This window comes from Lynx canadensis, chromosome A1, assembly GCF_007474595.2.
Source record: "Lynx canadensis isolate LIC74 chromosome A1, mLynCan4.pri.v2, whole genome shotgun sequence".
In the NCBI taxonomy this organism is placed as follows: domain Eukaryota; kingdom Metazoa; phylum Chordata; class Mammalia; order Carnivora; family Felidae; genus Lynx; species Lynx canadensis.
The window spans coordinates 124,310,388-124,333,698 of NC_044303.2; the positions used below are offsets into that span (position 1 = coordinate 124,310,388).

General features: G+C 40.0%; 1 protein-coding gene across 1 annotated transcript in view; it reads left to right on the forward strand.

Annotated features, from left to right (window-relative positions):
* The window catches only part of IL31RA (interleukin 31 receptor A), a 56,995-nt gene that overhangs the window by 23,328 nt on the left and 10,356 nt on the right, over positions 1–23,311 (forward strand). Inside the window, exons 5-8 of the mRNA XM_030321227.1 lie at positions 596–747; positions 6,032–6,197; positions 15,163–15,242; positions 17,519–17,735. Of these exons, the coding sequence (XP_030177087.1) occupies positions 596–747; positions 6,032–6,197; positions 15,163–15,242; positions 17,519–17,735 (615 nt within the window). The remainder of the gene's footprint in view (positions 1–595; positions 748–6,031; positions 6,198–15,162; positions 15,243–17,518; positions 17,736–23,311) is intronic.

Here is a 23,311-nt window from a genome sequence, read left to right on the forward strand (position 1 = left end):
TGAGGGGAGTGTAGAGTAGATAAGGTAAACAGCCCATTTTCGGGTTGTTTTACCTCCTTTCTCCTTGGCGTAAGATCTGACCCATTTAGTAAAATGTATATTTGCGGAAAAATCGTAGGAATCTATCCTCTCCTCAGAGGCCATCCCTTTTTTTGGTGGGGGTGAGACGGTGGGAGAAGTGGGGATGGCAGCATTCCTTTTGCACTGCCTTCCTAATGCCATCTGCATATAGCAGATTACAAAATAAGCCCTACCATTTCATTTCTACTTCTCTTAATTTTTTAATTTATTTTTATTTTTTATTATTTATTTTTGAGAGAGAGAAAGAGTGCGAGTTAGGGAAGAGCACGGGGGGGGGGGGGGGGGCGGGACACAGAATCTGAAGCAGTCTCCAGGCTCTGAGCTGTCAGCACAGTCTGATGCAGGTTCTCAAACCTGCGAACCACAAGATAATGACTTGAGCCAAAGTCGGACGCTTAACCGACTGAATCACCCAGGTACCCCTCTACTTTGCCTTTTTCCAGTTTTAGGTGGATGCTATTAACATCTTCTGATCTTTTTGCAAATATGAGAAATTTAGGATTTTTATTTTCAGCGAAAATTGAACCACCTGAGATTTTCAGTGTGAAACCAGTTTTGGGCGTCAAACGAATGGTTCAAATAAAATGGATACGGCCTGTGTTGGCTCCTGTTTCGTCTACTTTAAAATACACACTTCGATTCAAAACAGTAAATAGTGCCTACTGGGTAAGTATCCTATTACAATGTTTCTATTAGAGGACCCAAAGAAAAGAATTATTGATAACTTTTTTTTTTAACTGGGAATCATTTTTTTTTCAATTTTCTACCTTAAAAATAGAAGACAGATAATAATGAGTACTTTTCTTCCTAGTTTCTCATTAGGGCCTTTTGGATTGGATAAGTATTTCACTATAGGCATCTTGCGTTCAAAGCACAGGGACATATTAAAGAGTGAGAAGTTTACTTTTGCATTCCACTCTGGTTTGTGTATAGCTATGTCAATGGCTGAGATTCTGTGGCTTGTCCATTTCCTTTTTTATTTTTCCAACTCTTTATGAAATTGTGATATATAACTTGTATTTAGAAAAATGAACAAATCATAGCTGTTGTATTTAATAAATTATTATTAAGTTAGCACTCATGTTAAAACCAGTGAGGTCAAAAAAAGCATGCCAAGGTCGCCTGCTTATCCTTTCCGATGACAACCCCCACACTGCCTTAGAGCTGTTATCTTGATTTTCACAGTAAATGCTTCTTTGGTTTTTATTATGGGTTTACCGTTTAAACCTGCATCTCTGGGGCGCCTGGGTGGCGCAGTCGGTTAAGCGTCCGACTTCAGCCAGGTCACGATCTCGCGGTCCGTGAGTTCGAGCCCCGCGTCAGGCTCTGGGCTGATGGCTCAGAGCCTGGAGCCTGTTTCCGATTCTGTGTCTCCCTCTCTCTCTGCCCCTCCCCCGTTCATGCTCTGTCTCTCTCTGTCCCAAAAATAAATAAACGTTGAAAAAAAAAAAAATAAACCTGCATCTCTGAACAACACAGTTTGACACATTATGTAATAGAAATCCTTACATTTTGTATTTTTTAAAAAATATTTGACTTCCTTCAGTATTGTACTCTTAAGATTCATCTATGTTATGTAATGCTGGAATTTATACATTTTAATTGTTTTATAGTATTCCATTGTGTACTAATTAATTTGCATTTACCTGACTTTTAATGAGGTTGTATACCTTTTTATGTGTTTTTTGGCTATTTGGAGTTCTTTGTGAAATGTTGATTTAAGCCTTTTGCACATTTTTTCTAATGGGTGGTCTGAGTTTTAAATTGACTTGTAGGAGTTTCTTACACATTTTATTTATGAGTTTTTTAAATCTGCTATGTGTGTTACAGACATTTATCACTATGTGGTTTGCCATTTCACTGTCTTAATGGTGACTTTGGAGGAGCATAACTTCTTAATTTTTAACATTTTTAACAATTTTCAACAATCCTTTCTTACTTCAGAGTTCAGAGGATATTCTTCTATTTCCATCAATGCAACCTGAAATTATATCAACCTTTTTTTGGTAACTACTATATGTATATTTTTAATGTTTATTTATTTTTGAGAGAGAGAGAAAGAGAGAGAGGGTGAGGGAGGGACAGAGAGAGAGGGAGACACAGAATCCAAAGCAGGCTCTAAGCCCTGACCTGACAGCACAGAGCCTGATATGGGACCTGAATGCATGAACCGTGAGATCATGACCTGAGCCAAAGTCGGAAGCTTAACCGACTGAGCCACCCAGGTGCCCCTGTAAACACTACATATTGTTGACTCTTAATCAGATCCTAGCCAATTAAATCAGTTAAACATTTAATATTTTTTTCCCACACACAAGATTTTCTAGTAAAACACATGTCCACTGTCTTAAAGTTTATTGGTTTTTAAGATAAGTGGAGGCATTATCAACATTTCAGCCCATTTAGAATCTTTATTTTACCACCAAAACTTACAGTTAACTTTTAACTTTCTGACTTTTCAATATCCTCAGATTTTATAACTCTTAACTTGTATACCTTTATCAAATCATTAATAAAAATAGTAACTATGTCAGAGCCCTGTGGTAAACCATTAGAGACTATTCAGAGATATCAACCTTTTTTTCTCTGAGTGTGGTCATTTACTTATGTTTCTGTGAATATGCATAATTACTGTCGTAATCATTCAGCCTACTCTTACTGTCTTGACCATGACACTATTACTAGACTTTGCTGAAATTCATAGATACTTTATTGCATTCTCTCCTAGTCTAGAGCTCTTTCAGAAAAGAAAATTGGTAAAGTTTCACTTATTACATGTTTAAGATAAGAGAAATAATGATGTCCACTCTTCCTCTCAGCTTCTTTTCTAAGCCAGCTCTGGAACCATTCTCCTAGTACCTGCCTACATGTACCACAAGACTAATTAATTTGTAGTTTCTGGAACCCAGAACAGAATACCTAAGCAAGGAAGTTCCTGGTACAACATAAGTCCATCTTCCTTCACATCACCAGTTATGGTCTAAGTAAACCTGAGGAATTGCTAGGAATTGGTACTGTCTAGCAATCCTTGATTTACCCTGTTTGTCTGAGCCCAGAGTCCTCTGGCCACTGAGATAGGATTCAATAAGAAAAATAAACCAGGATCTCTGTTCCCCTGGAAAATGAGCAAGCCATGTAGAACACTAAGTGAGGGAAGCACGTGTAAATTACCCCAGATTTCAGCATCCTGTACCCACCTCTTTGAGAAACTCACCTGCATCTGCCCTCATCTTTGCTTTATTCCTTCCAGTCCTTGAGCTAAGAGGTCATTTCTCCTGCTCTGCTGAAGGAAGTGAGAAGGAAAGTGGAATGTGCAGTCAGTATCTCCCTCCTTTGAGCATTCAAACACAATAATTTTTAAACTCAATTATACCAACCCAATTTTTCTATGGAAAAAGGTCCAAATCCTTAATCCTCCAACACTTGAACCCTATCAACCCCTCCAACCTCATTTTTCATCCTGCCCTTGGTTGTCTACTAACTAGTTCTGGATTGCTACTTTCCCTTGTGTCATGTTGTTTCACTATTCTGTATCTTTGCTTTTGTACCTCTACTCCCTCGCCAAACTTCGTTAAACCTGTTCATGTCTCAGAACTCAGTTCTGACATATTTCCTTCTGAGCACCTGAACTGGGTGCTCCTTCTCCATCACCACACTTAACACTCAACACAGTCATTTAAAGTCCTATATCCCTGCATTAGACTGTAAAAAAATCCCAATATGTCCATATAGCAGGACTTACGTTTGTATAATGCTGTGTGTGTTGCAAAGTGCTTTCTTACACTCCAGACTATTTAATCTTTGCATATATCTATAAATGAGGCATCACTATTATTTTTTTTACAGATTAGGAAATCATGATGTACAGAGCTTAAATCACCTGTCTAAGATCCCAGGGTTTGTAAGTTGCAAACCTGAGCCCAAGTTTTCTGACTCCAAGTTGCCATTCATTTGACCATATTTTAGCAACCTCCAGACCATCTTCCTGTTGCCTAGTCTAAGGAGTTTCTGCCTTTAAAAATAGAGCTATGTGAGAACTCTGCCAAAGAATCTCAAGAAGGTTTTAAAAGTTTGATTTAGGCTTTGCACCAACACTTCTGACTCATCTCTTAAAACATAAACACTTTGGGCGAACTAGGATTTGGCACAAAGTATAGGTTGTTAGAAATAAACCTGATGAAGTTAATTAGTCTTTTGTTAGGAGTCCTTTGTGTTGAGCTGGGGAAATCTTAGTTGAGTCTATATATGGAGGATCAGTTGGTCCTGGACTGTATGAGGGCCACAGGTACTTGCCTGGACAAAAAGCCAAACTGAAAGAAGCCTTTCAGGCAGATACGTAGTTTGAAAGGCTGAGCAGCTTTTTTCCCACCTATGGGAAAGGGCTGTAAAGAACATGCTTGGCTAGTTACATTAGGCAAAGCTTACTGAACATGAATGTGAAGAGCCCCAGCTTGTAGACCAAGCATGTGCTTGAGGGTACTCGCAAAGCAGGAAGAAAATTTTGAAAGATTGTTATAAAAGAATATTACATATTTAAAAGAGCTTAAAAGGACAACAAAACTTTATTAGACTTCTTTGTGGATTAATATAGTTTTATTTTGATTTGTGTATGGAAGATACCATGTGGTTGTCTGTCTTATAAAGGTCTTAATATCGCCCCAAATGAGCCCCATAACTAAGCTAAGTTGGGGAAGGCTACTTTCTCTGAGATGTGGGATTGTCCCAGTGACCCTATTCTGCCATTACAACATCTCCAGGGGCTGTTAGAGGTGGGCGCTCAGGGAACTTTGGATTCAACAGTGAAACTTCCCTTGCCTCTGGTTCCTACATCCTTTTCCCAACACCATCTTCCTAGATTCAGAGTTTAGAAGTTTCCATCTGCAGCTGAGATGCTCAGGGTTTTGCTACATACATACATTCTCATTTTGTTCAATTTCCTTTAGGCCCAAGACCTATAGTTATGTAGTTATTTTCACAGCTGTTATATATACTTTCTTCTCTCACAGGGTTTTATGGGACTAGTGTGCATATTCACAAAATAGACATGCCTGTTAGTGCAGTTTATTAATCAACTCAATGTAAGTTCATATAAACCAACAGCTAAAAGTTCATCTTGCAGCAACAGTGACCATGCTCAAAAATAAATAGCTGAATTTTTAGTGTCTCTTGGAGAGTTGGGTCCAAAAGGGACTTGAGAGATTATATAAAGCAGTGTGCTCGTTTTACTAATGAGGAAACTGAAGTCTAGAAAGGAGAAGTGATTTATTTACCTCTCCCCCTCCACTTCCCCACAGAATGTCAACATGAATTTATGCATCCAGGCTGCTGAGATCCTTAGCAGCCCTACTGGTTACCTAAAGACCAATAGTTTGCAATGGAAGATTTGGGTAAAGGGGAAGTATGTAGGAGTTAGGAATGCTGTATTCTGATCCCAGTTATGCCTATAACAAACACTGAAGTAGTCCACAGTCACTTAACTTTTGGGCTCTTGTCCATGACATGAGATTGAACTTAATGCCACTGAGGTCTCTGTTAGTTACTGTTCTATGAGGCCTTATATCTAGGTATTGGAGTCACCTGCAGTATTTATACTGAGGCCCAGGTTGCCCTCAGTCCCATGACTCCACCTTGTATTTTCCAGAACAAGACTCTGCACACTCACATCAGCCAGGATGGGGTGGGGGGTGGGTGTGTGGGCATGAATCTCTGCCTTACAAGCTTAGAGACAGGAAATGGGGAGGGTGATGGTTCATGGGGTGACTCACATCTGTTTAGGTGCAAGTGATCCCCAGGCATATGTGAGGTTTATCTATGAAAATGATATTTTTTGAAACCTGAGATATAGTGCTTCAAGTTCCAAAAATGTAAGAGAGAGTTGGGGCGTGAAGAAGAAAAATGGAAAGATAACAGGTGATCTCCCATCCAGCTCAGAGTCATCTTTGTCTTTTAGATGGAAGTCAACTTCACCAAAGAAGATATTGATAGAGATGAAACCTACAACCTCACAGGACTGCAGGCCTTTACAGAGTATGTTATAGCTCTGCGATGTGCCACTAAGGAGTCCATGTTCTGGAGTGGTTGGAGCCAAGAAAAAATGGGAACAACTGAGGAAGAAGGCAAGCTGGTCCCTTTTCTGCCTGCTCTGGTATAAGGTGGCCTGGGCCTAGCCTTAGTGGGTTTTGTCCAGTGTTGTACTTGGAAATCATGGAATCTCACAGTCCTAGAGCATGGAGAATCTGTATGTTCCCTCTCTATAAGGCACTTACCTGAGCCCACAGGATAAACCAGCCCTCCTCAGATGGTCTGAGTTTGCATCTTTTTGCCCCAAAGGCAAAAGATCACATCTTTACTACTCTTATTAAGTTCTTATACTATACATGAAACAGCATAATACTATTTAAAGGTATCTTATGATACATTAAAGATATATATTGTAAACCCTGCAGCCACCACTAAAAAATTAAAAAAGGTTTAATTACTGAGGGAAAAAAAGGTCAGATTCTTAATGACAGTGAGAGAGAAAGAGAAAGGGACTATACAGTGAATGAGTGCTTACCATGAGTCAGGATGGTCATTCAGAACAGTACTTTAAATCTATAGGCTTGGCTTAGATTCCAGCCTGGGTGTGGAGTGATTTGGGGCTAGATAACTAATGTCTAAGCCTCAGTTTTCTCAATATTTTTTTTGTATACACATGTTCATAGCAGCTTTATTTAAAATAATAAAAAAAATAACGGAAAGGTCCATCAACTAGTCAAAGAATAAACAAACTATGGTATAACCATACAAGGCAATACAATTAAACAATAAAAAAGGAACAAACTAATGATACATGCAACAACATGAATATCTCAGAAGCATTATGTTAAGTAAAAGAAACTGGACACCAAAGACTAAATATGATTTTCAGTTTATTGGAAATTCTAGAAAAGGCAAAAATAGTGACAAATAGCAGATGAATGGTTGTCAATGGGTAGGAATAGAGGCAGGGGACTGACTGCAAAGGGGAACAGTTTCCTCAATATTTATTCCCCTTTTCCATAATGGAATATCATTTATAAATTTGAGTTAAAAGCAGTACCTACATTTTAGTGTTACTTTAAAAATGAAATAATCTATTTAGCTCATAGTAAACGTTCAATAAATGCCAAGTTATCTGCAATTTTTATTAACTCTTCCAAGAGCCCTATAAGATATGTGGAATCACCCCCATTTGGAAGTGAAGGAGCCAAGTTTCAGAAATATTAGTAAATCACTTAAGGTTACTCAGCATGTGTTACCATTCTTTATAAATCAAGAATCTTGCCCAGTGCCTGTTCTGTAGTAGATAGTCAATAAATGTCTGATGAATGTATCAGTTTCCTTTGGCCACTGTGACAAATTATCACAAATTTAGTGACTTACAACACAGTTTTTTTCTTTTTTTTTTTAATTTTCTTTTTTCTTTTTATTTTTTTTATTATATGAAATTTATGGTCAAATTAGTTTCCATACAACACCCAGTGCTCATCCCAAAGATGCCCTCTTCAATGCCCATCCCTCCCTCCACCCCCCATCAACCCTCAGTTTGTTCTCAGTTTTTTTTTTGTTTTTTTTTTAATTTTTTTTCAACGTTTATTTATTTTTGGGACAGAGAGAGACAGAGCATGAACGGGGGAGGGGCAGAGAGAGAGGGAGACACAGAATCGGAAACAGGCTCCAGGCTCCGAGCCATCAGCCCAGAGCCTGACGCGGGGCTCGAACTCACGGACCGTGAGATCGTGACCTGGCTGAAGTCGGACGCTTAACCGACTGCGCCACCCAGGCGCCCCTGTTCTCAGTTTTTAAGAGTCTCTTATGCTTTGGCTTCTCTCTCTCACTCTAACCTCTTTTTTCTTTTTTTTCCTTCCCCTCCCCCATGGGTTTCTGTTAAGTTTCTCAGGATCCACATAAGAGTGAAATCATATGGTATCTGTCTTTCTCTGTATGGCTTATTTCACTTAGCATAACACTCTCCAATTGCATCCACATTGCTACAAAGGGCCATATTTCATTCTTTCTCATTGCCCTGTAGTACTCCATTGTGTATATAAACCACAATTTCTTTATCCATTCATCAGTTGATGGACATTTAGGCTTTTCCCACAATTTGGCTATTGTTGAGAGTGCTGCTATAAACACTGGGGTAAAAGTGCCCTTATGCATCAGTACTCCTGTATCCCTTGGATAAATTCCTAGCAGTGCTACTGCTGGGTCATAGGGTAGGTCTATTTTTAATTTTTTGAGGAACCTCCACACTGTTTTCCAGAGTGGCTGCACCAGTTTGCATTCCCACCAACAGTGCAAGAGGGTTCCCATTTCTCCACATCCTCTCCAGCATCTATAGTCTCCTGATTTGTTCATTTTGGCCACTCTGACTGGCGTGAGGTGATATCTGAGTGTGGTTTTGATTTGTTATTTCCCTGATAAGGAGTGACGTTGAGCATCTTTTCATGTGCCTGTTGGCCATCCGGATGTCTTCTTTAGAGAAGTGTCTATTCATGTTTTCTGCCCATTTCTTCACTGGATTATTTGTTTTTTCGGGTGTGGAGTTTGGTGAGCTCTTTATAGATTTTGGATACTAGCCCTTTGTCCGATATGTCATTTGCAAATATCTTTTCCCATTCCGTTGGTTGCCTTTTAGTTTTGTTGATTGTTTCCTTTGCTGTGCAGAAGCTCTTTATCTTCATGAGGTCCCAGTAGTTCATTTTTGCTTTTAATTCCCTTGCTTTTGGGGATGTGTCAAGTAAGAAATTGCTACGGCTGAGGTCAGAGAGGTTTTTTCCTGCTTTCTCCTCTAGGGTTTTGATGGTTTCCTGTCTCACATTTAGGTCCTTTATCCATTTTGAATTTATTTCTGTGAGTGGTGTAAGAAAGTGGTCTAGTTGCATTCTTCTGCATGTTGCTGTCCAGTTCTCCCAGCACCATTTGTTAAAGAGACTGTCTTTTTTCCATTGGATATTCTTTCCTGCTTTGTCAAAGATAAGTTGGCCCTACTTTTGTGGGTCCAATTCTGGGGTCTCTACTGTATTCCCTTGGTCTATGTGTCTGTTTTTGTGCCAATACCAAGCTGTCTTGATGATTACAGCTTTGTAATAGAGGCTAAAGTCTGGGATTGTGATGCCTCCTGCTTTGGTCTTCTTGTTCAACATTACTTTGGCTATTCGGGGTCTTTTGTGGTTCCATATGAATTTTAGGATTGCTTGTTGTAGTTTCGAGAAGAATGCTGGTGCAATTTTGATTGGGATTGCATTGAATGTGTAGATAGCTTTGGGTAGTATTGACATTTTAACAATATTTATTCTTCCAACCCATGAGCACAGAATGTTTTTCCATTTCTTTATATCTTCTTCAATTTCCTTCATAAGCTTTCTACAGTTTTCAGCATACAGATCTTGTACATCTTTGGTAAGATTTATTCCTAGGTATTTTATGTTTCTTGGTGCAATTGTGAATGGGATCAGTTTCTTTATTTGTCTTTCTATTGCTTCATTATTAGTGTATAAGAATGCAACTGATTTCTGTACATTGATTTTATATCCTGCAACTTTGCTGAATTCATGTATCAGTTCTAGCAGACTTTTGGTGGAGTCTATCGGATTTTCCATGTATAATATCATGTCATCTGCAAAAAGTGAAAGCTTGACTTCATCTTTGCCAATTTTGATGCCTTTGATTTCCTTTTGTTGTCTGATTGCTGATGCTAGAACTTCCAGCACTATGTTAAACAACAGCGGTGAGAGTGGGCATCCCTTTTGTGTTCCTGATCTCAGAGCGAAAGCTCTCAGTTTTTCCCCATTGAGGATGATATTAGCTGTGGGCTTTTCATAAATGGATTTTATGATGTTTAAGTATGTTCCTTCTACCCCGACTTTCTCGAGGGCTTTTATTAAGAAAGGATGCTGAATTTTGTCAAATGCTTTTTCTGCATCGATCGACAGGAGCATATGGTTCTTATCTTTTCTTTTATTAATGTGATGTATCACATTGATTGATTTGCGAATGTTGAACCAGTCCTGCAGTGCAGGAATGAATCCCACTTGATCATGGTGAATAATTCTTTTTATATGCTGTTGAATTCGATTTGCTAGTATCTTACTGAGAATTTTTGCATCCATATTCATCAGGGATATTGGCCTGTAGTTCTCTTTTTTTACTGGGTGTCTGTCTGGTTTAACACAGTTTTTTCTATTATAGTTCTGGAAGTCAGAGGTCCAGGAGTCAAGGTGTGGACAGGGTTGTTTCCTTTTGGAGACTCTGAGGGTATTATGTTTTCTTACCATTTCCAACTTCTCATGGTTACCTGTATTCCTTGGCTGATGACCCCTTCCCCCATATATTGAACATCAATCTAATGTCTGCTTCCATCATCACATTACTTTTTTCTCCCTTTTTGTATTAAGTTTCTGCCTCTTTCTTCTAATGACCTTCATGAAAACATTTAGGGCCAACTCGGGTAATTCAGAATAATCTTCCCAACTCAAGATGCCAACTTAATCACATCTGAAAGGCCCTTTGGCCATATAAGGTAACATTTACAAACTGCAGGGTTTAGGACTTAAGTCTTTGGGGCCCATTTTTCAGTCTAACACAATGAATGATGAATGAATGGATGAATGAATGAATGAATGACTAGATGAATATTTGGTGATGGTCACACATCTTTTGAAATAAGGAGATTAAATGCAAAATTCTGATCCTTCTAAAACTTTCTGAGGCTTTACTCTCATTTGTTTGTAAGACACATGGGGTTCTAGCCCATACATTTCCCAAAACCACACACCCGGCCATGATTTCAGGCCCTTCTTCTTCTCCTTTACAGCCAAGTACCACACTGGTATCAGGTAATATCTGCAGTCAATTTCTATGTTCCCTGGTTCATATGACAACAGCTTATTCCTGTGGATCTTGGTTGAGTTTCCTACGAGACCAAGTTGGTATTAATAGATGTTTAGCACATTCACAGATATGGTCAGATGTCTGGAAATAATCCATGTTCTGAATTTTGTAGCCCCGCCTGGAGATGTTCATGCTTAGTCTGAACTACCCCTTGGTGGATGTGGTTACAATACAGGGGTTCATGCAGTACATAGTAAATTGTACTAGATGACTTCTGAAAGCTCTTGTCACCCTAAGATTCCATTTTTCTATGCTATTCAGGCATCTAGTCTTCTCTGCCAGGCTCTAGCAGTAAAGAAAAAGTCATAGAAAATCCCAAGTCATATGTCTTTAAGTACTTAGAATAGCGCCTTACAAATGGTAAGGGCTCAATAAATCCTACATAAATAAGAATGCAGACATGACTGAAACAAGTCAGGTTGTGGATCTAGTGTAACTTTTGGTTAAAATTACATACAATATTTGGCAACACATTTACACTCTACAACATCACCTCAGAGTGTCAAATGAATACAAATAGAACAGTTTACAAATATCAAACAGCATGTAAATTGCACAGCAAAAAATGGCCCATTGCTTATAATCACTGGGACTACTCAGTTGTTGTCTTAAATGGGCCCTCCCTTTTAAAAAATTCAAATGCAATGCATGAACTATCTTTGAGCAAAGCATCCTCTGCCTTTGCTACACCTTTTGGCAGGTGGTCTGGGGGATTAAGTTCCATTTCAGGGGTAATCATGTTTTGCACTGCCCCTCTCCTCTTTGTAGCTGGTAGTCTTCTCTCCAGTGACCTCCTGGTACCATTATGGCTCGTATCTTAATTTAACTCATGACAGCCCAGCCAACTCTCTAATGTCCATTTTATCCACTTGTTTTGCTGCCAGAAACAAGATTTACCATTTCAGCTGATGTATTATTTCGGCTAGTTTGGCTATTATTAATTAGCAGAACACTAGATGCTGGTGTTCTCTGCCTTTGGCTAATTGAATCAAACCAACACTTATAAATCACAGTCATCACTATAGAACTTTTACTTTTGTTTTTCTTCATTTTTAAAGGATCCCAGAGAAAATTGATGAAATGCACAACCCAGCCCCCAGCAAATCCTAATTTCTACTACATGCCACAGATGTAGTTATATTTTGATCCTGGCTTTATTTCCTAAAAGTTTGTAACACTGCCCAGTTAGAAGCTTCGCTTCTCTGTATTTCAGAAATGGAGGGGCGCCTGGGTGGCGCAGTCGGTCAAGCGTCCGACTTCAGCCAGGTCACGATCTCGCGGTCCGTGAGTTCAAGCCCCGCATCAGGCTCTGGGCTGATGGCTCAGAGCCTGGAGCCTGTTTCCGGTTCTGTGTCTCCCTCTCTCTCTGCCCCTCCCCCGTTCATGCTCTGTCTCTCTCTGTCCCAAAAATAAAATAAAAACGTTGAAAAAAAAATTAAAAAAAAAAAGAAATGGAGATAATAATACTGCTGTACCTAATTATAGGGCTTTAGAGATTAAATGAGATAATTCAGGTAAAATGCTTAGTATAGTGACACTTGCTAAAAGTTAACCCTTCTGTTTCTTTAAAAGTTTATTTATTTTGATTGGAGAGGGGGAAGAGCAGGGAGAGGGAGAGAGAGAATCCCAAATAGGGGATTCTACACTGTCAACACAAAGCCCAACTTGGGCTAGATCTTTTGAGATCATCATCTGAGCCAAAATCAAGAGTCAGGAGTTTAACTGACTGAATCACCCAGGTGCCCCAAAAGTTAAACATTCTTATTGTTGGTCTTCAGCAAGGCACCAGTAAGAATGTGAAGTGTCTAACTGGTGGTGGTTGTAGGTATTATCAGATTGTAATGGAAACAACATAGCATCAAATTGTTGCTAATGGGTCCAAAGAATTGATGTCTTTGAATATGTAGATATTTTTATGGATTTGGAAAAATTTAATTTTGCTCTTTTGTGAAAAAAATTACTACTTTTTAAAAAATTTATTTATTTATTTTGAGAGAGAGAAACCACAAGCAGGGGAAGGGCAGAGAGAGAGGGAGACAGACAGAATCCCAAGCAGGCCCTGTGCTCTCAGCATGGGCCATATTGTGGAGCTCAAACTCACGAGCCTTGAGATCATGACCTGAGCTGAAACCAAGAGTTGGACACTTAATCAACTGAGCCACCCAGGTACCCCCAGAATTATCACTTTTCTAACTTCGATTATACTGCAAGTCCATTACTAGCTCATGGTGAACGGAAACTTGGCTGTTAATTGCAGAAGATATACATGCTACTTAGGTAGTGGTTTTACTAAAAGCTGCATCTGTTGGAAATCTATATTAGTAAGACTGTTCCTCTTTGAACTTTATCTGCAGGAAATAGTGGCCTCAGTGAAAGGAGAAAATGCCTAATTAAATTCATTTACTATCACTTCGTACTACAACTAAATCTAAACTAAATGGGATAAATCTAAGGAGAATTTCACTCATATTTCTAACCAAGTGTCTGGAATGATTGGTTATTTAATAATCAGTTTATGGGGCTGTTGGTTGGCTCATTTGGTTAACTGACTCTGAACTTGAACTCTGCCTTTGCTGACATCTCATTGGCTTGTAGACAGGAGTAGTTGTAGAAATATGATTCTCCATTGGTGACAAGATTTAATTGCCCTTTGGATCATTTTTCTACATTACGGAGTTGTCTTCAGTTGGAGTTCAGTAATTTCACTTTAAGACACCCAATCACTTGAAGTGTGATTTCAGATACCTGAAAACAGTCTGTCAGCACTAAAATAGTTTAGATCTTAGCCTGAGTGGTTGACCCCATTCTCTGCAGACCTGCTTACAGTATCTTCAGCTATGTTATTCCTCAAGAAAAAATTCAGAGTTCATCAACTGCATGTTCAAGTAGAGACATTCCTTCTCCAGATTAGAGGCTTTGGTACAGTTCCTTACAATTCTCTGCTCTCTTCTCATGGCTAAAGTGTGTAGATCATTCTTAAATCAGACATTCAGCATTTTGAAATTATCCCTGTATGGTTAGATCATCCAAAGTTAATACACTTAAACTGTGTTGTCTTGGATTATGTTATTCACCACAGAAATGTATAAATCAGGTTTAACATTATGCCCTTGCATTTTATAGAAGATAAATATAAGGTACACATGCCATATTTCTGTACTTTTGCTCAACTCCGATTGCAGACATTGGCCTTTAGGTTACCCTATATCTTTTTAAGAGGATCCATATGATAAATTCCATTTATTAATTCAGTACCCATAATCAGAAATAGTTACCCCTTCATATGTTTGCTTTTTAATAGGCTATGAGAAATATACAATTCAATATGATCTTTTTTTCCTTCTTCTGCCATGAAGATCATTCAGTTTAAAGCTCAAGTGAACTAGTGAAGATGATTTCTCTGTCCCTTTATTCTTTAATTCTTTCTTAGATTTTATAACATTTTAAGTATACAGTTTCATCCTTTTTGGGAGAAGATCTTTTGTGCTCTGTCTCTCTCATCCCCACTCCCATATAGTATATATAATAGTGTATATAATATAATAATATATCTCTATGTATCTCCTTTAAAAAATTGTTTTTAAAGTGTATTGATTTTTGGAGAGACAGAGACAGTGGGGGAAGGGAAGAGAGAGAGGGCGAGAGGGAGAGAGAGAATCCCAAGCCGACTCCACATTGCCTGATGCGGGACTCTCAAGAAACCATGAGATCGTGACCTGAGCCAAAACTGAGAGTCACAACCGACTGAGTCATCCAGGTGCCCCTATGTATCTATCTCCTTGTCAGTTATCTGTGTCATTCCCAGCTGTAAGGTATGTACACGTTATATATGATAGGACATGAGATGTTACATTTCAATCCAGATTTCAATGACAAATAATATTATAATAGGGTCTATTGTACTTTTCTTTTGCCTTACATTAAGTCATCAGATCCAAGAGCCGTTTAAATTTTTACTTTTAGTTGATGCCAATCCTTTGGCCACAAAATGAAAACAGCATTGGTTGTTGCAATGCTGCTCCACCGGCCACCTTCCCCCTACTGGCTCCCTCCAGCAAATGCTTCCTAACTGCATTTTTAACAGACAGCCCAGCTAATCTCACCATTTTCAGTTGCAGCTTCCTTCCATCTTGTGTTGAGCACCTCACTCTTGTTTCCTTACAGCTCCACATGGCTTGGATCTGTGGAGAGTCCTGAGACCCGCCACAGTAGATGGAAGAAGGCTAGTGCAGTTGATGTGGAAGGTGATTTCCTTATGTTGTTTTTTCTGTCTCAAACCCTTGGTCTCTTATACCTCCAAGAAGAGTAATTCTTCAACTTTTACCTCCTGAATTTCCTTTCCTAGAGGCTTTATAATGCCTCACATCTCACAATGGTTTCCCAGCTCACAAAGCCTTCTAGGTTATCTTACAGATGGCCTAAATGTGAATTGCAGACCCTGCATCCTCTCTTCCTTGGACTGAAACATTAACATATAAGACAGGTACAAAGTGCAAGTGCAGAGGGCACCTTGACCTTCTGGGGACCCCACCTACCCCTGGCTAGCTGCATTAGAAGGCAGTGTAAAATTGCATAGCACCCACCCCCACATTGGAGAAGAACACTGATTTGGGATCAGCTCACTAATGTGTCCTGAGGTGATTGAAAACATATATTGCACATAGGGCAAGTAGGGTACACTGGGGTGCAAGGACAGAGCAAGGGCCAAATGGTCTTTCCTAGGATGGAGGCCTGGGATTGAGGACAAAAGGAGAAGGTGGAGGCAGCATGCAGAGAAGAGGAGAAATAAAGAAGAGAGGTAGGAAAAAGGACAGAAAAGGAGGGGAAAAGGGAATAAACAGGAAAGGAAAAGGGCAAATAGAAAAGAAAAATGCAGCCAGGAACCAGGAGAGAAAAGACTGGGGAGTAGTAGGGAGAAAAAAGAGAATAGAGCAGTGAAATATCAGAGCTCTTTATTAGTGTCCAGAGTTCTCAGGGCATAAGTCATCATATTATTTCATGCTTGCTCAAGTCCAGGCAAGTTTAAAATACTTCTGAAAATGGAGAAACCACCTGCTTTACCAAATGATATTCTGCTCCCAGTTATGTCAAGACTGGAGCATCCTTTACCTTTCCTTGCTCCCTTCACAACCCAAGGCCATGGGCACCCTCGGGTTGTAGAGGCAACAGGCCAGGGAGGGCACAACCAGTGTCACTGGGAAATCTTTAAGAATCAATCCTAGATGTCGTGGTATCTTTCTCAGTGATTAAGTGTGGAAACAAATCACTCTGTCAACATGATTTTGGGGGAGGGAAAGCAAACAGTGGCCCATTTCCACATGTGGGCAGCCACATGTGTTGGGACAAGTAGGCCAACATGTGAAATAGATGAAATGGACTTGAATGCCTTTCTCCTTCTCCTCCTCACCTGGAGACTGGTCTTTCTTTTGCCTCAGCAGGAGAGTTTTCTAAGAATTAAAGTTGGTTAGCAAAGATTGGTTAAAACTGAATGGTGGTGAAGATTGCACAACTCTGCAAATATACTAAAAAAAAAAAAAAAACCCAAAAATCCTTAATTGCATACCTTAAAATAGTGAATTTTGTGTTATGTGAATTATATCTCAGTAAAGCTGTTACTTAAAAAAGAGAATGAATTATCCCAAGAGGTAAAAGACTCCGAGTCATCAGGGAGTTTCTGACCTTTTATGTCATGGAAGCCTCTATGTCAGTTCCTGAACTGAAATGTCAGTGGGACAAAGTGACTTCTGAAGTCCTGTCTGACCTTACATTCAGTCATTCTACTCTATCTAGGTGTGTTATCAGTAACATAAAGTGAACAACTGAAAAGCCCTATAATTCCTGGGGAATACTCAGTGTGCTGATTCCTAGGCAAAACATATGGTTAGTAGGTTCAAGTTCAAGGCTGCAAATAAGAGTTTGGCTTAGAGCCCCTGGGGTCACCTTAGGCTTCTCACTACAGATTTAGGACCTAAATGTTTCAGGCCTCTTCGCTAGGATACCTGATGTGCCTGCCTGGTCTAGGGAAACTAGCTCCCTCCTCAAAGGAGGAGGCATGCTGCTTTTTATGCAGCAATATAAATACTTTCCAACCCTTGGAAGCTTCCAGACAAGAGATTACCCAGGGCCAGAACAGATTGGGGTTCTTGGAGGGAATGCCTCAGATTTTTAATTTATACTGTCCTGTGCCTGTGAGATAGAAAGAAAGATAAGCATCCAAAGAATATGGGGGTGACTTCCTTACATTGGCTTGGCATTCTCCTAGTTCAGCCTCATGGAATTAGACTTACGTTAAGGGTTGATACCAAGGGGCCACTTAGCAAATCTCTTTTGGCCCTTGAAGGGTTAATATCACAGCACAGGGTGTGTTATTAATCCCAGAAGGGTAATTGCCTAAATTGTAGTTTAGCACTTAATAATTAACATTACCCTTCACCCCTCATCCTCACCATTTATCACAGTCTCACTGCCTGTCCTGTCTTTTCTTATTTTTGGCAATAAATTTTGTTTCCTTTGGGTTCAGAAGGCAAGTGGAGCCCCAGTCCTGGAGAAGGCACTTGGCTACAACATATGGTACTTTCCAGAAAACAGTACTAACCTCACAAAGACATTGAACACCACTAACGAGAAGCTTGAACTGTATCTGGGAGGCAAGACCTATTGGGTTTGTGTGGTTTCTTATAATTCTCTTGGGGAATCTCCGGTGGCCACCCTGAGGATTCCAGCTATTGATGAAAAGTGTAAGTACAGTGTAAACTTCTACTTAGATGTCTGGCCCCATCTAGTTGGCCAGGAAGTAATCCCTCTGCTCTCAAGGGTTGTGTTTCTCTCAAGTCAAAATGAAAATGAAGTGGGAACTTTTTAGGTTATGGTGAGGATAGCAAACTCTTGTGGTAATTAATGAGCCTGGAACAAAGCCTGTGTTGAAAATCAGAGACTTCATAAAGTCATGTGAGACAGAGTCACACACCTAGAAGTTCTGTATTTGGGATTTTCTCCTCACAGTGTTGACTATGTCTCAGCCTTCATTTGCTCATTCTTCTGTGTTCTTCCTTTTCCTCTTTTTTTTATGTTTATTTATTTTTCGCAGAGAGCAAGAGAGAGAGTGTGTGTGCACTGCGGGGTGTGGAGGGGGGAAGGGGCAGAGAGAGAAAGGGAGAGAGAGAATCCCAAGCAAGTTCCATGCTGTCAGCACGGAGCCCAATGTTAAGAACTTGTGAGATCATGACCTGAGCTGAAATCAAGGGTTGAACAGTTAACTGACTGAGCCATCCAGGAGCCACTCATTACACTTTTGATTAAGTAGTTTTGCTCCTAGGCAAACTCATATTTTATATTCCATTTTGGAATAAAATATCTTCTTTGATTCTTATGCAAGGAATTGCAGGCAAGGGGTTTCCTCTCCCCTACTTAATTTTTCTCTATAAATATGTTTCTCAGTCTATAGATTTTCTCATTTATTTTGTTGCCTATCTTTCCCTCAATTGGATACAAGTTCCATGAGTGCAGAGAATTTTGTTTTCTTTTCCTACTTTTCCTCTTCCTCACACCACTTCCCTCATCTGCAACAGCTAGAACAGGCATAGAGTATTTTGCATACAAAATGTGCTCAGTAACTATTTGTTGAAACACATCATAGTCAGATAATGCACTTTTCCACTTTTCCACTTCTCTTTACTTAGACCTAGACTGGCTCCGGCATTGTACTACTGGCTCTAGAATTTTTTGCCTATATTCCTTTCTTTCTCTTCTCCTTAAACTTAACCCATTTCTTGCCTTGCTTCATGTTAGAACTCCTATATACAGTTGACCCTTGAACAACATGAGTTTGAGCTGGGTGGGTCCACTTACGTGCAATTTTTTTACAGTACACTGCTATAAATGTATTTTCCCTTATCACTCTCTAAATAACATTTTCTTTTCTCTAGCATGCTTTACTGTAAAAATATAATATGTAATACATGTAACATACAGAATATGTGTTAATCAACTATGTTATCAGTAAGGCTTCCAGTCAACAGTAGACTATTAGTAGTTAAGTTTTGAGAGAGTCAAAAGTTATACTTAGATTTTCAACTTCTCAGGGGGTTGGTGCCCCTGATCCCCCATGTTGTTCAAGGGTCAGTTGTATACATGACATTTGAGCTACACTTGACATTATTTTAGTATTTAATATCATTCCCCACCATTCTTAGTTCCTGGAATCCTAGTTTCCAAGATACTATCTATCTACTCCCTATCTAATACCCCTAGTGATGAGGTTTCTGACAAATGCATGTGTCATTGAATAAACATTCTTTGTTAATAGAGGCACTGCTGCATAGTAATCCCAATTTCTTGGTGTTGCCCTGGAGTGGAAGGCAGTAAAGAATAGGGGATACAAACCTAGGCTTGGGAGTCCAACAGCCCTTTAGTTATATCTTTACTTTTTCACTACAATATCTAGGCACTGCAAACCTTGGGCAAGTTATCTAAACTCTAAACCTTAGCTGCTTGTAAAATGGAGTTATTTTATTGTAACACCTACTTCATAGAGCTGTTGTGATGATGAAATGAGATTGTATATTTAAAATGCTTTGCCTAGGGGTGCCTGGGTGGCTCAGTCAGTTAAGTGTCTGACTTTGGCTCAGGTCATGATCTCACAGTTCGTGAGTTTGAGCCCCACGTTGGGCTCTGTGCTGACAGCTCAGAGCCTGGAGACTGCTTCGGATTCTGTGTCTCCCTCTATCTCTGCCCTTCCCCCCCTCTCACTCTGTCTGTGTGTCTCTCTGTGTCTCAAAGATAAATAAACATTATACCTTCCAGTTCCATCTACGCTGCTGCAAATTCAGTCAGAGAAGGACAGATATATGTTTTCACTCGTATGTGGATCTTGAGAAACTGAACAGAAGACCATGGGGGAAAGGAAGGAGGAAAAAATAGGTACAAACAGAGAAGGAGGAAGGCAAACCACAAGAGACTATTAAATACAGAGAACAAACTAAGAGTGGATGGGGGTGTGGAGAAGAGGGAAAATGGGTGATGGGCATTGAGGAGGGCACTTGTTGGGATGAGCACTGGGTGTTGTATGTAAGCCAATTTGACAATAAATTATATTCATAAAAAAGATAAATATTTAAAATAAAATAAAATGCTTTGCCTAGGGGCACCTGGGTGACTCAGTCAGTTAAGCATGCAACTCTTGGTTTTGGCTCACGTCATGATCTCACAGTTCAAGCTGACAGCGAGGAACCTTCTTGGGATATTCTCTCTCTCTCTCTCTCTCTCTCTCTCCCCTCTGCCTGTCCTCTGCTCTCTCTCCCTAAAAAATAAATAAACATTTTATTTATTTTTATTTTTTTAAATATTTTTTAATGTTTATTCACTTTTTGAGAGACAGAGTGTGAGCAGGGCAAGAGCAGAGAGAGAGGGAGACCCAGAACCCAAAGCAGGCTCCAGGCTCTGAGCTGTCAGCACAGAGCCCAACGTGGGGCTCGAACTCAAGAGCTGTGAGATCGTGACCCGAGCCGAAGTTGGACGCATAACCGACTGAGCCACCCAGGCGTCCCAAAATAAACATTTTAAAATAAATAAATAAAATGCTTTATTTAATGCTAATTACTACTATTGTAATTGTTAATACAATTTCTCATTAAATTTTTCTTAGACATGGATTATCAACTTCACAAATACTATGAAATATATTTTAGCTAAATTCCCATAGGGTTTGTTGTTTATTTTTCCCAATTCTGAAGGTACTTGATTTGTGTCAGAAGCATTGGTGTGATCGTTAGTTATAATGATCCTAGACCAGATGTAGGCAAGCTACAGCTTGTGGACCAAACTTGGCCTGGCACCTGTTTTTGTAAATATAGTTTTATGGGAGCACAGCCACACCTATTTGTTTACATTTCCTTGTATCACCTTTTGTGAAACAGTGATATGGGGGCACCTGGGTGGCTCAGTCGGTTAAGCGTCCGACTTCAGCTCAGGTCATGATCTCGCGGTCGGTGAGTTCAAGCCCCGCATCGGGCTCTGTGCTGACAGCTCAGAGCCTGGAGCCTGTTTTGGATTCTGTGTTTCCCTCTCTCTCTGACCCTCCTCCGTTCATGCTCTGTCTCTCTCTGTCTCAAAAATAAATAAATGTTAAAAAAAAATTAAAAAAAAAAGAAACAGTGATACAGTGGAATAGTTGTGACAAAGACCATGTGTACTATAAAACCTAAAATATTTACTATTGGGCTTCTTACAGAGAAAGTATAAAGACCCCTGTTTTAGACATATAAGAAAGTAATGCTTTACAGAATTTTATTTAATAAAATGGAGTCAAGTAGAGAATAGTTTTAATTGTAATAACTATAACAATCTTTAAGTATAATTATCATATACTGTTAGTATATGTTAGGCATTGTGATAAGATGACATAGGTCAGTTTAATGTTAGCCTTGAATTGACCCATGAGGTAGATGCTGTGGAATCATTTCATAGACGATGAAGCTGAGATTCGGGAGAGCTTAGGAATCTGCCCATGGTTTCTCAGGTGGAATTCAAACACAGGTCTCCACAATCCAAATTTATATAATATGCTTTATTCAGAACCTTGGATTTGATGCTATTTGACACTGAACTGGTTATTTACCTCTGTGGGACTCCATTTTACCATGTTTAAAAAAAGGGTTTGGAATAGATACACCTTCAGTTTCCATCTGGTCTGATCATCCTCTGGGTTTTAAAAGACCTTAGCCAGCAGGTGGCCCTGGAGTGATCTGAGGCAGGGCCCAGAAGAGCACAGCCATTTTGTGGTGGGGAGTCAGAAGGAGGTTGAACTCTTGGGGAAGAGCTGAGGATAGGCTAGGACAGCTGGCGAAGGCGAGGCACCATAGCACCTGAGGACTATATGTGATGGCCCACAGTGACTGCTTTCATGCAAACGACAAGAACTTAAAGGTATTAGTGGTCAAAGCCCCTTCCCCCTCTCCCCAGAAGAATATGGATTTTCTCCTGCTCCTGGGGGTATGGCGTATTTGGAGAAAGTCTCAAAAGTTCTTGGTGAATAATGGAAGGATTCAGCCATTAGTATACATACAGCAGAGTGATGATTAGGAAACTTCTCTTTCAGCACTCTTTGACACTACCCAGGCCCTTTGAAGGTTGACTTATGGCTTAATTGAACCTTTTCCACACTCTTCTGGCCCAGAGCCTGGGCTGTTCTCTTCTTCCCTGCAGCATATTTGGCTCTTTCGACCTGACTCCTGTTCCTCTGATAGCCAGTGTTGGTAAAGAAAGGTGTGGGCTTAGGAATCAACACTCACTCCTGTCTTCAGGTTAAGATTTGTGTGCAAGTAATTACTGAGAAACTGCCTCCAGGGAGACCAGAAAAGGCAGTGAAGGAAGCAACGTCAGGGAAGGGAAGGCCAGGCCAAAGGTGCAGTGTGTTCTTCCCAGGGCTTCTATAGAAATGTACCAGACTGAGTGGCTTCAAACAACAGAAATTTATTATCCCATTGTTCTGGGGGCTAGAAATCTGAAACCAAGGTGTTGATGGGGCTATGCTTTTTCAGAACCATCTAGGGGAGTTCCTTCCTTCCTTCTTCCTGCTTTTGGTAAGCTCTAGGCATTCCTTGGCTTGTGACAGCATAACTTCACTCTCTGCCTGGTCTTCACAGGGCCAGCTTCCTCTGTCTCTTTGTCTGTGTGTCCAAATTCCACTTTTCTTATGAGGACACCAGTCATACTGGGTTAAGGACCTACCATCTTAACTATTAACATCTGCAACAACCTGATTTCTTGATAAGGTTGCATTCTGCGGTACTTGCATTCTGTGGTTGCATTCTGAGGATATCTTTTTTGGGGGACACAGTTCAAGCCATAACAGGTAAAATCTGTAATAAACATCTTGGGGAGGGCGGTTCCAGCATGACCTTGCAAGGGGACTCTGGAGTATGAGTTATATTACAAAGTTCTTCCAACCAAGAAAAATACACAAAAACAGTAAGAAGGAATTGAGAAGATCAGAGAGCATGAACATTATCTGCTACAAGAGGCTGGGGAGGGTTCCAGATGCTCTAGGAATGCCTTTTGGCCTGACTTCAATGGTAACTGAGGATGCGTACAGGCTATGAGCGGGGGTGAGGGGGTAGGAGGTGGGAGTGACAGGAGCTCTAGGGGTCACGAGGGCTTAATGCTCAGGCCCCTGTCCTCACTCCAGCTTCACATTTTCTTCATGCCTCATCTGCCCTTCCTGACCCTTTCAGGGTGACAAATTACCTGGCCTTGCTTATGGGACTAGCAGCTGGAGTGTCTCATAAAGGCCCAGTTTGGGAAAAGGATTCATGAA